This window comes from Salmo trutta, chromosome 2 (genome assembly GCF_901001165.1).
Source record: "Salmo trutta chromosome 2, fSalTru1.1, whole genome shotgun sequence".
Lineage (NCBI taxonomy): Eukaryota > Metazoa > Chordata > Actinopteri > Salmoniformes > Salmonidae > Salmo > Salmo trutta.
This window is the reverse complement of record NC_042958.1, coordinates 15897713-15912551: the sequence shown is the minus strand read 5'-3', so window position 1 is coordinate 15912551 and position 14839 is coordinate 15897713. Positions and strand designations below refer to the sequence as shown.

The following is a 14839-nucleotide window of genomic DNA, read 5'->3' as shown; positions in this document are numbered from 1 at the left end:
CCATCTGAGGAACAAGGCTAGGAGAACCACTCGACTGCAGCAGTGATCTCGGTCAGAGAGAAAAAACTAAACAAAAGAAACCGGGTCTACAAAGATACACTGACTAAAAGTCTGACAGGTAATGTTACCTTCATCTACAAGAAAAATAGAAGTGTGTGTGTGTACATGCATACGTGTGAACATACGTGCTTGAGAGAGAGAGACATTTTCTAATTTGATTGAATTAATTTAATTTCAATTGGGTTTGATTGAATTAATTTAATTTCAATTGGGTTTGATTGAAATGTGTTTTTGAATCTTATTTTATTAGTCTTGTAATTCCCTCGTTGGTATTGTTTGCAAATCATTTTCGTCATGGTACAGTATAGTGTATGACTGGGTTAGGATCTTCTGTGGTGGGAGTTTTGTATGTCTTATACTGGCAGTGTGTGACCATGTGTGTATTTATAAGGAAGTTGTGTGAGACTAGCATGTAGGCTTTCTACATTGCTGAAGACGTTGTGTGTGTGTGTGTGTGTGTGTGTGTGTGTGTGTGTGTGTGTGTGTGTGTGTGTGTGTGTGTCCGTGTGTTTGCGTGCCTGCGTGCATGCATGCGTGTCCTTGCATGTTCCCAGGGGTGTGTAAGTTGTGTGTGTGTGTGTGTGTGTAGGCAGGTAGACTGCAGTAGGAGGGCATTACAAGGACAGGTGCAGTTACCACCTCCTAGACAGTACATTCATCCATCTCTCTCCTCTCTTTAGCCTTCTCTCTTTTCCCCTTTCTCTCTGTTTCTCTCTCTCTCTCCCTGATCAGTGTGCTTTAGTAGCATCTCTCTGTTCTCTTTGTGACTGTGTTGTGTCTGTTACACTCTATTGTGTGAGAGCGTGACTGGCTGTGTGCGTGTGTGTGTTACTCATCAAGGGTCAGTATAGAAAGGAGCTGTGTTGGAATACTCATACTAACTGCACTAACCATATCATTTGTCAGGTGAATTGAGTATATAGTATGCTTATTGGTCATAGTATGGATATAGTTAGTCAAAAGTTCCCGGATGTCATACTAAATTCACCAAAATATGAAGTATTTTCGTACTTTAGGGCCCACAATGCAATTCTTCAGGAAATGGGCGTGGCTTCACATGGTTTCGAGATTTGAAGAAAATGGCGGAAAATATGCAGTCAAAGTACAACGAGAGAGGATACAAATTCATTGCTTTAACTAATTATGACGAATGTTAAGAAAATGTTGAGCAATGTAATAAAGTAATGACTTTTCAAATATGTTACCTTACACGTTATATTGGCTGACAATTTGTTAGCTACGCTTTCCTTACCAAGCACATAGCATATCATTACAGCAGTATGTTGTTAGCTAGCTACCTAACGTTAGTTGGCTACTAATAAATCAAACTTGCCAGTATATTAACTATATGATATCTAACTACAGTAACTACCCAGCATTTATTGACTTGATTATGCCCGTCATTCTTAGCTTAGCTAATGGTATAGTCGTTGTGCGTTCTCAATGGACATTCGGGTGCTTTCATAAATTCGCTCTGGCTATCTACTCCGATTTCACAGCACTCTGGTCTGTGTACCAGAGCGCAGAATAATTAATTTACGAGCGCTCAACACCCGTTGAATATGTCCGGTGTCAGTAAACATTGGCAAAAAGCGTAATTAAATTGTTGCCAGCAGCACAGTTACAGTCACCAACGCTCTGGATAACATGAAAACTACCTAACCAGCTCTGCTAAGGCGTGTAAAATGGTCAGAGTGGTCTCATTTGTGTCTTGAAGTAGCTAGCTAGCAAGCTAGCCAACGTTAGCTTGGGTGCTTGACTGCCGTTGTAAGGTCAGAATGCTCAAATCAACCCTACTCCCTGGCCCGAGCGTCCAGTGTGTGCTCCGAGAGCGAAACACTCTGAATTTACAAACGGACAATCTGACAATGTTCTGAATGTACGAGGGTACTCTGGCACTCCAGATTGAATTTAAGAACACACCCGAAGTCGTAAAATGTCTAACTAGTAATTTGTTATGCTAACTAGCTAGCAAGAGGTTACATAGCAACAGCATCAAGTTCCGGTAGACAGGCTGAGAGCTAGTACACTCAACTGAAAACATACTGTTTGTTTACAGTATACTAAAATGAACTAATAGAAAATATTATGTAGTATATACTCATTAAGTATGTAGTATACACTATGTTAGTATGGGTATTCGAACACAGCTAGGGTCATTTTGTTTCTCATTATTACCCATCCTCCTTTTAGTCTCTCTCTCTCTCTCTCTCTATCCCTCTCATCTCCCTCTTTCTCTTTTTCTCTCGCTCTCTCTTACTCTCTCGTTCTGCCATAAGCTTCCATTTGTTGCCATGGTAACCCTGTTTGATCCTTTCACCCTTTCTCTCCTCTGGTCGTCCCTCCATTTAAGTGCTTCTCTCATCACCCCTTCTCCCCTCTCACTGTCCCTCTCCCCCTCTCCCCCCTTTCTATCAACCACTCACATCCCTTTCTCTCCACCTTTGTCCTCCCTCTACCTGTCCTTCTCCTCATCCTCAACCCCTCCCTCTTATCCCCCTTTCCCCCATCATCCCACTTTTCTCACCCAATAACAGCTCCGGTCAGCTCTTGTATTCGCAGTCCCTCCCAATACATTTTAATCAATTCTCATTGGACCAAAGGGACCAACCAACTGGTGTGTATCACAGGAGGTTGGTGGCACCTTAGTTGGGGAGAACAAGCTCATGGTAGCTCCAGCCAGTATTATGAATCGTCCTCCCCTCAGCAGCCTCCACTGGTATGTATGATGTAGATCTGATGCATTGTGCTGGTGTCATTACTAAAATAGAACAGTCATCTACATTCAGCCGTAACAGGAGTTACAGGTCGGGGGGAGCTGGAGAGCTAAGCCTAGAGGGGCTATTAGGAACAGGCTGGTCCACAGGCACAATCATGTTTGTGTCACATTGTAAGAGTATGATTAGCATGGTTCCATCTTTTTGGGCCTCAGTCAACTCCTGTCTGTCTGTCTGTCTGTCCGTCCATCCGTCCGTCCGTCCGTCCGTCTGTCTGTCCGTCTGACCGTCTGTCTGTCCGTTTGACCGTCTGTCTGTCTGACCATCTGTCTGACCGTCCGTCTGTCTGTCTGTCTGACCGTCGGTCTGACCGTCTGTCTGTCCGTTTGACCGTCTGTCTGTCTGACCATCTGTCTGTCTGCTTGTCCGTCTGTCTGTCCATCTGACCATCTGTCTGTCTGTCTGTCTGTCTGTCTGTCTGTCTGTCTGTCTGTCTGGCCATCCGTCTGTCCGTTCTTCCGTCCATCCGTCTTGTTGATTATGCCAAGACCAGCCTGTATGGCAAAGCTTAATACCTGGGACCAGCCTATTAGTGGACCAGCCTATTAGTGGACCAGCCTGAGCCTTTAAGTGTTATATCAGTATCTTATTAGTATTCAAGTCCACTCTCTGAGAGATGTGCATATGCTCAGTAATATTGCTGAGAGAGAAGAGAGAGGGAGAACACATGTTTAGTAATCCAAGCAGATCATGAAAAGAGGGGAATCATACTCATATTCATTGTATATTCATGAGAATGTTATCAGTGCATGCACAGTGCTTATTCTGAGGCAGTGAAGCAAAACAGGCACAAGCGAAAACACACACACACATACACACTCTCTGGACAGCCAGTATCTCCATAAACTTCCTCTCAAGCAGCACGTTATCTCTCCTAAACAAGGTGTGTGTGTGTGTGTGTGTGTGTGTGTGTGTGTGTGTGTGTGTGTGTGGTATGTGTAGCTCCTTTGACAGGGCCATCAGCAGTGACCTGATATCAAAAGCATTTCTCCACCCATGCACTGCATTGTGGGATTGGAACGGATGACCAAAGGCTAATTAATCTGTCAGCTCTGGACAGTGCCTTAGATCTGAACACACACACACAAACTCTGATACCTAGCCTGACTCTGTATATCTTGTGTCTGTAGGAGGTCCAGTTACACACACACACACTAAACACACACACACTAAACACACACACACTAAACACAGACAACACACTCTGATACCTAGCCTGAATCTGTATATCTTGTGTCTGTAGGAGGTCCAGTTACACACACACACACTAAACACACACACACTAAACACACACACAAACAACACACTCTGATACCTAGCCTGAATCTGTCAAACATGATCGCCGCAGAGAGAAATCTGGTATCTTGTGTCTGTAGGAGATCCAGTCACACACGAACACACGCACAGACACACACACACACTCAATATTCTGTGTGTTTGAGGTTGTTAGTCTGTTTTTCTGCTGCATTCCCCCCCCCCCTCTGTGTTAACGTTGCGTTTGAACCTCCTCCATTCTTTGAAGCCTGAGGAGGAGGAGTGGAACGAGAGAGAGAGAGAGAGAGAGAGAGAGAGAGAGAGAGAGAGAGAGAGAGAGAGAGAGAGAGAGAGAGAGAGAGAGAGAGAGAGAGAGAGAGAGAGAGAGAGAGAGAGAGAGAGAGAGAGAGAGAGAGAGAGAGAAAGTAATGACAATACATTTGATCTTTTGAATACTTTTCAAAACACTCAAAGCTCTCCACTGGCGGATGCACAACAAAATAATAGAAATATAAAGCGAGAGAAAGCAAGGAAGAGAAGGGGGGGATTAAAGATGAAAGGAGAGAGGCAGAGATGGGAGAGAGAAAGAGAATGTGAAAGAAGCAGGGAGGTGGAGAAAGATAGTAGAAAAGGGTAAAGAGAGTTTGTGTGTTATTGTAATGTTATCAGTTTTCCCTGACTGACCATACAACCTCCTGGCCCTATTCTACAGACTCTAACTTGGGTCCTGTGTTTTTCCTGTTCAGGTTGTGTAACCAAAGGGCCCTACAGTACATATACAGAGTATAAGCCCATGTAAGGTAGTGTATACACTTCTTCTTTAGTAATAATTCTTAGAGAATCAATTGAAGCTTTTTACCAGAATAACAAGACAAACACAAGTTATTTATACAATCAAAACTTAATAACGCTAATCAAAATATTTACAAACATAATGAGAGTGATCATGTAGAATGAAATACACTGCTCAAAAAAATAAAGGGAACACTTAAACAACGCAATGTAACTCCAAGTCAATCACACTTCTGTGAAATCAAACTGTCCACTTAGGAAGCAACACTGATTGACAATAAATTTCACATGCTGTTGTGCAAATGGAATAGACAACAGGTGGAAATTATAGGCAATAAGCAAGACACCCCCAATAAAGGAGTGGTTCTGCAGGTGGGGACCACAGACCACTTCTCAGTTCCTATGCTTCCTGGCTGATGTTTTGGTCACTTTTGAATGCTGGCGGTGCTTTCACTCTAGCGGTAGCATGAGACGGAGTCTACAACCCACACAAGTGGCTCAGGTAGTGCAGCTCATCCAGGATGGCACATCAATGCGAGCTGTGGCAAGAAGGTTTGCTGTGTCTGTCAGCGTAGTGTCCAGAGCATGGAGGTGCTACCAGGAGACAGGCCAGTACATCAGGAGACGTGGAGGAGGCCGTAGGAGGGCAACAACCCAGCAGCAGGACCGCTACCTCCGCCTTTGTGCAAGGAGGAGCAGGAGAAGCACTGCCAGAGCCCTGCAAAATGACCTCCAGCAGGCCACAAATGTGCATGTGTCTGCTCAAACGGTCAGAAACAGACTCCATGAGGGTGGTATGAGGGCCCGATGTCCACAGGTGGGGGTTGTGCTTACAGAGAACACCAAGATTGGCAAATTTGACACTGGCGCCCTGTGCTCTTCACAGATGAAAGCAGGTTCACACTGAGCACGTGACAGACGTGACAGAGTCTGGAGACGCCGTGGAGAACGTTCTGCTGCCTGCAACATCCTCCAGCATGACCAGTTTGGCGGTGGGTCAGTCATGGTGTGGGGTGGCATTTCTTGGGGGGCCGCACAGCCCTCCATGTGCTCGCCAGAGGTAGCCTGACTGCCATTAGGTACCGAGATGAGTTCCTCAGACCCCTTGTGAGACCATATGCTGGTGCGGTTGGCCCTGGGTTCCTCCTAATGCAAGACAATACTAGACCTCATGTGGCCGGAGTGTGTCAGCAGTTCCTGCAAGAGGAAGGCATTGATGCTATGGACTGGCCCGCCCGTTCCCCAGACCTGAATCCAATTGAGCACATCTGGGACATCATGTCTCGCTCCATCCACCAACGCCACGTTGCACCACAGACTGTCCAGGAGTTGGCGGATGCTTTAGTCCAGGTCTGGGAGGAGATCCCTCAGGAGACCATCCGCCACCTCATCAGGAGCATGCCCAGGCGTTGTAGGGAGGTCATACAGGCACGTGGAGGCCACACACACTACTGAGCCTCATTTTGACTTGTTTTAAGGACATTACATCAAAGTTGGATCAGCCTGTAGTGTGGTTTTCCACTTTAATTTTGAGTGTGACTCCAAATCCAGACCTCCATGGGTTGATAAATTGGATTTCCATTGATTATTTTTGTGTGATTTTGTTGTCAGCACATTCAACTATGTAAAGAAAAAAGTATTTAACAAGATTATTTCTTTCATTCAGATCTAGGATGAGTTGTTTAAGTGTTCCCTTTATTTTTTTGAGCAGTGTAGAATGAAAGACGAGAAGAGAGACCTCGGTGTGTGTGAATATTGAGTGTTATACTAAAGTCTTTGATCCTTGGCTAGTCCACATCGAGGAGAACAAAGGAGAAGAGATGGCCATGTGTTCTCTGGTCCTGAGTGGATTCCTTGATCTTGTTGCCTGATGATGGCTGTGTGTCCTTTCTTGTTGCTCTTTTCCTCTCCTCTGAGTTGGGTGGTTCCTTGGACTACTCCTTTGGCTTGTGTCCCTTGTTGCTCTGTTTTTTGGATATAACGTGTCTTCTTTCCTTGAAGAAGGTACATTTAAAGGTTCAGGCTACACTAGCTCTTAAGTCTTATGTCTCCTTCTGTGACTCTAGTGTATGGGCTCTTCTGTCCCAATTAACATACTGAATAGGTACTACTTTCCAAAAAAGGTACTGCAAACCAACTTGTGTCTCTGTCTCTCTCTCTGTCTCTCTCTGTCTCTCTCTCTTCCTCCCCTTCTTTCCTTTCTCTAACAGCAGGGAAAATTAGTCATTGCAACTGATTTAAAAACCTGCTCACACATTCTATGAGGTTGTTTGTGTGTGTGTGTGTGTGTGTGTGTGTGTGTGTGTGTGTGTGTGTGTGTGTGAGTGGTGTGTGTGTTTGTGTTGTATCCCATGGTGGTGATGTCTTGATGATTTCCCTGTAAATGTGCTGATGCAGGTGTCTGATAGCTGGTAGGAAGAAAGTGCTGTGGCCAGTGGCTTACTGTACACTCTGCTGCAGTTGATTTGTGCTGATTATGTACATTTCCTTCCTCTCCTTCTCATTTTCTCAGCCTTCTGCTTTGGACTATTAATACTGGGTGCTGCCTTACAGTTTTGTATCGTATAATACAATCTTGTTAAAATTCAAACCACTGTCTCCCTCTCGCTCTGTTTCTCTCTCTCTCTTTCGCTCCTCAGAGACCGGAGTGATAGACCCAGCACTTATAGAGCGTTATAACACTCCAGGGTTCATAGGCTGTCTGTCACGCGTCCAGTTCAACGGAGTCACACCCCTGAAAACAGCCCTAAGAAACCTTGTAGCAGACAGACCGATAGACAGACATCCAGACAGACCAACAGACAGACAGTCTGTGCCAGTGTCCTACCAGGGTAAGCTGGTAGAATCTAACTGTGGAGCCTCGCCTCTCACCATCCCACCAATGTCTGCTGCCACCGATCCTTGGCGCCTGGACTCAGGTACGATACCCACACACACACACAAACATTTCTGCAGGAAAAGCAGGTACACAACACCACACACACATTCTCATATTGTGGGTGCTGCAGTCTTCCTTGTGACCCAGTGGAATGGTTGTCTCTACTTGTCTGTCTATGTCTCTGTTTCTGGTCGATCACATCTATTGATCCAGGAGCCAGAAGCAAAACTGACAGAGCAGATGAATCAGTCTCACAGTCTCTTCTTACTCCTCTTCTTCTCTCTCTCTCGCGCTCTTTCTCTCGGTCGTCTCCTCTCTCCAGATTTCTGTCGCCCCTCAGACTTTCTCATCCACCCACTCTCTCTTGCCTTTCTCCAATCCCTGTCACCTCTCTTTCTCTCTCTCTCTCTTCTCCCTCTCTCTCTCGCTCTCTCTCCACTCGTCTACCTGACAGATTTCTCCATCAGGAGGGATAAAAGCCAATTAGTGGGAGACTGGACAGCTTGGCCTGGTGGGATTCATTAAAGTTGAATGGAAGACAGTGGTGTGTGCATGTGTATGCACGTGCACGTGTGTGCATGTCCGTGCGTGTGTATGTGTGTGTGTACAGCTGATGTGATCTGTATTTCCTGTCTCTGTGTGTCTCCAGGTGCAGAGTTCCCATTTAATGAAGAGAGAGTGATCCCAGATGGAGTCAACAGGAACTCAGCCATTATAGGAGGTATTTTCAGCATATTCACATATCTCTTATCTTTAAAGAGGTGTACCACAGAGACATGACCCTCTGCCAGGTCCAGATGTGATCTTGATCTCTTGGCATTCAGTCGCCTCCACTGCAGATAAGTGTCTCCAAATGTGTCTCCCATACATGATGTCAACAAATGTATTACAAATTTGCTTCTATAAATTGGTTCTCTAACCTCAACTGGCCATATCAATATTCTTTCTTATAAAATGACATGTACTTCTAAAAGTACTTCTATACCTCCGCCCCCAGGTATCATTGCCGTGGTGATCTTCACCATCCTGTGCACGCTGGCGTTCCTGATTCGCTACATGTTCCGTCACAAGGGCTCCTACCACACCAATGAGTCGAAAGCGGCGGAGCCAGCCAGTGGCGAATCAGCTGACACCACCATCATCGGCACAGACCCCAACCCAGAGACCATCGACGAATCAAAGAAAGAGTGGTTCATCTAACTGCCAATAGAAAGACAGAGAGAGAGAGAGAAGGGGTGGCTGTGTATCTAACCAACAATCACATGAGAAATGGAGAGTGGGAGGTTCATCTATTGACCAATCACAGGAGAGATGGAGAGATATGTCATCCAATAGTGTCCCTACTGAATGGAGGAGGGGGTGGAAGTGGGTAAAGAATGGTGTACAGAAATCAGATTTGTTTTCATAAAAGCAGAAGAAAGAAGAGAGTCTATTGGAATGTTGCGTTGAGAGACTAAATCTGTACATAGTAACTGATGAGTCCTTCTTTGTATTGTATTTGGGAGTTGTCAGGAGTCCTTTGAATACATAATAGATATATAATAACAGATCTGGATCAAATACATATTTCAAGTACATTAAAATGTAGTTGATTCAGCTTGGAGTTTGCACTTTTGGGACTATTCTGTTGTCTCCATTGTACCAAACTAAATCAAACTCAATTACCACAACTCAAGTTATTTGACTTATGTATTTGACCTCTGTATATTAATAATAATAATAATAACCACTGGATCATACACTAGCACAGGATTGTTTGTTTTTTAAAGGGGCAATCAGGAGTTGCTACATCCATTTTTGGACTTATAAATTCATTATATGTACCCATTGATTCTTGAAGAACGTAACTTATAAATGTCTCATGAGCTTAGTTCAACTGTCGTACCCAATCAGAACCTGAAATATAAGCTTGTTTTACTCCAATGTCTGAAAGCAAAGTAAATGTAAACAAACACTATATAGCCTCAAAACATGATTATAACTATAATGTTGATATCATGGATGGTCAGTCCTTGCATCCATAGCTCTGTCTATGAATTTGAGAGTTTCTCCAGCCCCTCCCTCAGCTTTTTACCGAAACGGGCAGGGGACACTTTGTTTTGATTTCTACTGCTGATTGCTGCTTTAAACTGAGATCTGACAGATTATGTGAATTCATCTGTTTTTAAGTTGAACTTTTCTGTTGGTCACACTTACATGTTCATTTTCCATATACACTCCACAAACCACTCCGTCCATGTGTTATTACAGAAACATGGATGCCAAAAGTCATGCTGTAAATAGGTTTTATTTATAAATATATTTTATTTATATTTGAATGTTTATTTATTCAGCGACATTGGTACTCTACATTTACAAGACATTTCATATATTATATGTAATATTTCTAAGCATAGCACATGTATGAGAGAGACGTTTACTTTAATTATGACATTAGATTGTATCCACGAGAATTCCTTCTCATCGATGACTGGAGAGGAATGTCTCAAAGCATGATGGGGAAAACATGGAGGAACCATAGATAAACGCTCTGCACGGCAGATGGCTTTCTTTCCTTCCTGTGAGTGAACTTTTGAACTCTGGAACTTTCAGTGTGTATTCCGTTGCCAAACACTTCAGTCTTATGTTCTCATGTTTGTTTTCCAAGATTTATCAATTCGATCGCTCATGAAACTTGTAATACTGAGAGTTTGTCTCGTGAGACCCAATGAGAATGAGAGAAGGCTAGACATCTTACCTTATGTTGAAAGTGTTGTGTTTGTGTGTAGACAGGGACGGTGGCATAGGGGGGTGTAGCCTACGTTCCATAGAACAAGGCTTTGTGGTAGTTCGAGGCTTGGTCGTACAGTGTTTAATGGTTTAACCCACTGTGCCTTCAGGAGTCAGCCACATACTTCCTCTTGGCGACACAACACGGTTACAGAACACCATAGTGGTAGAGCCAGACCCATTTCAGCGCCAGTCATTTTCTTTCTTTCGACATGTACATATTTTTTATATTCATATTTATTTATCATGTCTATCAGTCGTTCCGAATGTTTACTTCATACCGGTGTTACCCGGATACAGTGTGATGATGTCATGACTGCCATTTTTGTAGCTTGTTGTCATGGTTAATTTTTCTATGTTCTTTTTTTCTGTATTGCTTTATAAAATGTTGTAAAATGTTTGTATATCGTCTCGGAAGATTCCACACTAAGGACACCATAACCCACACAGAGAAGACGGAGATTAAAAGCACCAAGACAAGGCCGTCAGCCGTCACCAATAAATATGTCTGTTGGTGGGTTTAGCCATCTAATGTTTGTTGTCATGCCACATCTAGCCACCAGGCTTCTGTCAGTCATCTCAGTCTTGCTTTCAGCTCTGTACAGTTCAATAAAGACAGTATTTACATCCAGGGCTACTGTGTATTCATCTGGTGGGGACCTTGTCAATGATGGCACAATGTTGGGTATATGTGTTTGTCAGAGAGAAAATGTTTGAGGGAGGGAGGGGGGTGGTAGAGAGAGAGAGAGGGGAGAGAGAGAGAGAGAGAGAGAAAATGTTTGAGGGAGGGAGGGGGTGAGAGAGAGAGAATGCTGAGTCATCATTTTACAGGTTTGTTAGTAGGTAAAGTAGGTCAGATATGAAACAACAGTTTTTCTCCTGACTTCATCTGTAGTTAAATAGGCAACATTATTCAGATCATGTCCTCCATATTAACAAACATCTATTTTGGTCCAACATTTTCAGAGTACAGTGGTTCTCCCTTTGAACTTGTAAGCTATTTATATGAGTTAGTTAGCAGCTATCGCCTAACTATTTGTCATAACCATTATAAATATTATTACAGTACTATTTACTGGTTTAGTAAAAATGTACTGTACAAGGAACAGTGAACAGGTTTATATCTATTCCACTCTGGTCTTGTTCAGATATGGAGCTGGTATGACTGAGCCAAACTATTTACTCTTTAGCCTGGATTCAGATTAAGCATAAAATGTACCGTATGCTTCCCAGTCAAAACAGTTTGCGCCTATATTATGACAACATTTTGTGATTAGAACTGTTTTGGTGTTCAGCAGGGTTTTTCCGGCTCTTCGTGCGCACAACATTTTTGCTTGAGGCAAGTCATAGTTCGGTAGCGGAAGTCTACGCCCGTTCGTTGGTCATTGGTCAACAGTACTACTCTTAGAAGAGTGGGAACATGAAAAGACGACTAGTATTCATGCACATTTTTTCACTTGAGAAATGCTACATCAATCCTAGTTAAATGTAAAATTGCGCGACTAAGACTTCTTTGGCAAAAACGTAAAAATGAATGATAGATTAAATCAGGAGAAACACTTTTCACGGCACTTCGATACGGAAGGGACTTTTTTGTAACAAGTTAGGGGAACGTACACAGCAGGATAATTAACTTGGCAGGTTAGGAGACAGGTTAAGGGTAGGAAAATGGTTAGGGTTTGCAAAAATGCTCTCCTAGTCTGCTACGAATATCACTTCGTAACGAAGTGGCGTGAAAAGAGTGTGTCCCGTTAATTCTGACTATTTTGAAGCTATGTAGCTATTGTGGCTCAAGAGGGACAAACAGTAATATTGCTGCTTATTTTCATTTTTTTCAAGCGAAAGTCTTTAGGAGTATGCTCTTAGCCTAGTCGAGTTATGCTAGGGGCAAACCGAACCGGACGCATTTAACCGGCTTTAACAAGGATAGCAGACACCTGCATAGCTGATATTTCGGAGGTGGAACTAAATTGGAGCTGTCAAGTTGGTGAGCAGCTGCTCTTGATCATTGTCACAAAGCCACACCCGTCCCGCTCATGTTACATGGAAATAATGACGCTCAAATTGACAATCATTAAACAAAATCATTTGGATTTCTATCAGCCTAATCAAGGTGTAGATTACAGCTCACATTCCAGTGTTCGAATTTGTAAACAAGGCTGCATGGGATTTCTCTTAATAATGCGACTCCGTACTGCCAATGTCCAATTTAGGTACAGGCCTAATGACTGGAGCTGCTTGTGGATTTGACAGCTCTAAAGGTGCTGCATATTAGGTTCGGTTTGCAGAACCCAGCTAGGGGAGGCGAATGTTTGTGCTTCACATACTCCCATAAAAGACCATTGCTTGAAAAACTAGAAAAAAATGGCAATATCACTGTTTCTCCCTCTTGAGACACCGTAGCAACCACATCCAGAACACATTTCCTCAAAAATAGTCTGAATTCATCAAGATCAGTGGTTCCAAAACCTTTTATAGTCCCGTACCCCTTCAAACATCCAACCTCCAGCTGTACCCCTTCAAACATCCAACCTCCAGCTGTACCCCTTCAAACATCCAACCTCCAGCTGTACCCTTTCAAACATCCAACCTCCAGCTGTACCCCTTCAAACATCCAACCCCAGCTGTACCCTTTCAAACATCCAACCTCCAGCTGCGTACCCCCTCTAGCACCAGGGTCAGCACACTCTCAAATGTTGTTTTTTGCCATCATTGTAAGCCTGCCACACACTATACAAAACATTTATTAAACATAAGAATTTGTGTGAGTTTGTCACAAATCAAAGTTTATTTGTCACGTGCGCCGAATACAACAGATGTAGATCTTACAGTGAAATGCTTACTTACAGGCTCTAACCAATAGTGCAAAAAAGGTATTAGGTGAACAATAGGTAAGTAAAGAAATAAAACAACAGTAAAAAGACTGAAAAATAACTGTAGCGAGGCTACATACAGACACCGGTTAGTCAGGCTGATTGAGGTAGTATGTACATGTAGATATGGTTAAAGTGACTATGCATATATGATGAAGAGAGTAGCAGTAGCGTAAAAGAGGGGTTGGCATGCGGTGGGTGGCGGGACACAATGCAGATAACCCGGTTAGCCAATGTGCGGGGGCACTTGTGGGAAGTGACAAAGAGCTCTTATAGGACCAGGGCACAAATAATAATAATAATCAATAATTTTGCTCTTTATTTAGCCATCTTACATGTGAAACCTTATTTGTTCATCAAAAATTGTGAATAACTCACCACAGGTTAATGAGAAGGGTGTGCTTGAAAGGATGCACATAACTCTTCAATGTTGGGTTGTATTGGAGAGAGTCTCAGTCTTAAATCATTTTCCACACACAGTCTGTGCCTGTATTTAGTTGTCATGCTAGTGAGGGCTGAGAATCCACTCACATAGGTACGTGGTTGCAAAGGGCATCAGTGTCTTAAAAAAAACGTGTCAATACTTTGCCCCTTGATAACCAGTTGTAAAAGCGTTACATGGTCGCTGCCCATATCATTGCATAATGCAGAAAACGCTACGTTTGGCTACATACGGACCGTTAGTGGAATTCCCGGCGAGAGAGTAACGGTTAATGTGCTGAATGTTAATTACTTGACTAGGCTACCTGTATTTGACATTGTGTTGTTATTTCGCTAGATGGTTTTAATTTTATTTTTGGCAGTAAAACGAGGCCACTCAGGCGAGAAAACAACCTCACCCAAATGTATAGCCCGTTGGAAAATATAAATTAGCTGTTTGAAAACGTGAAGGAAAAAAAATGCATTGTGAATTACATGTTTATTTGGCGTACCCCCGACGGCATTGCGCATACCCCCCTAGTTTGGGAATACCTGATCTAGATAAATCAAGAAATCTGTAAATCATTTTGACAGTTTTGCAGAGGATGTCTTAGTCACACAATTTTACACCTAATTAAGATGTTTGGTGCAGTATTTCCCAATTGAAAAAATGTGCATGAAAACTAGTCCTCTCTCATTGAATGACAACAAACACTTCATAGAGTACCACAGCATGAGTCATAATACCCATAAGACCTAGCAGTCAAACAGGGAAATGGTTCCAATAATTTTTCCACCATTCATTTTTCCCATAGGGGTTTTTAGAAACACCTAAAATAAGGTCTCTGTTTCATGATTACCTTGTAAATCTCTCTAGGACAAGGTGACTTCCAGATCATCTCTCAGAGTCTGGGGTGTTTTGCAGTCTGCACAGGGAGAAACTCCAACTCTTCTGTCTGGAGGATAAACACCCCATCTTTTTGATGTGTCAGACCTCCAAACAACCGAAAAACCTT

At 43.1% G+C, this 14839-nt stretch overlaps 1 protein-coding gene across 1 annotated transcript in view; it reads left to right on the top strand.

Annotated features, from left to right (window-relative positions):
- The window catches only part of cntnap2a (contactin associated protein 2a), a 109447-nt gene extending 100259 nt beyond the window's left edge, over positions 1–9188 (top strand). The window contains exons 21-23 of the mRNA XM_029696647.1: positions 7523–7801; positions 8411–8482; positions 8759–9188. Of these exons, the coding sequence (XP_029552507.1) occupies positions 7523–7801; positions 8411–8482; positions 8759–8961 (554 nt within the window). The 3' untranslated portion in view covers positions 8962–9188. The remainder of the gene's footprint in view (positions 1–7522; positions 7802–8410; positions 8483–8758) is intronic.
- The last annotated feature ends 5651 nt before the right edge of the window (positions 9189–14839 follow it).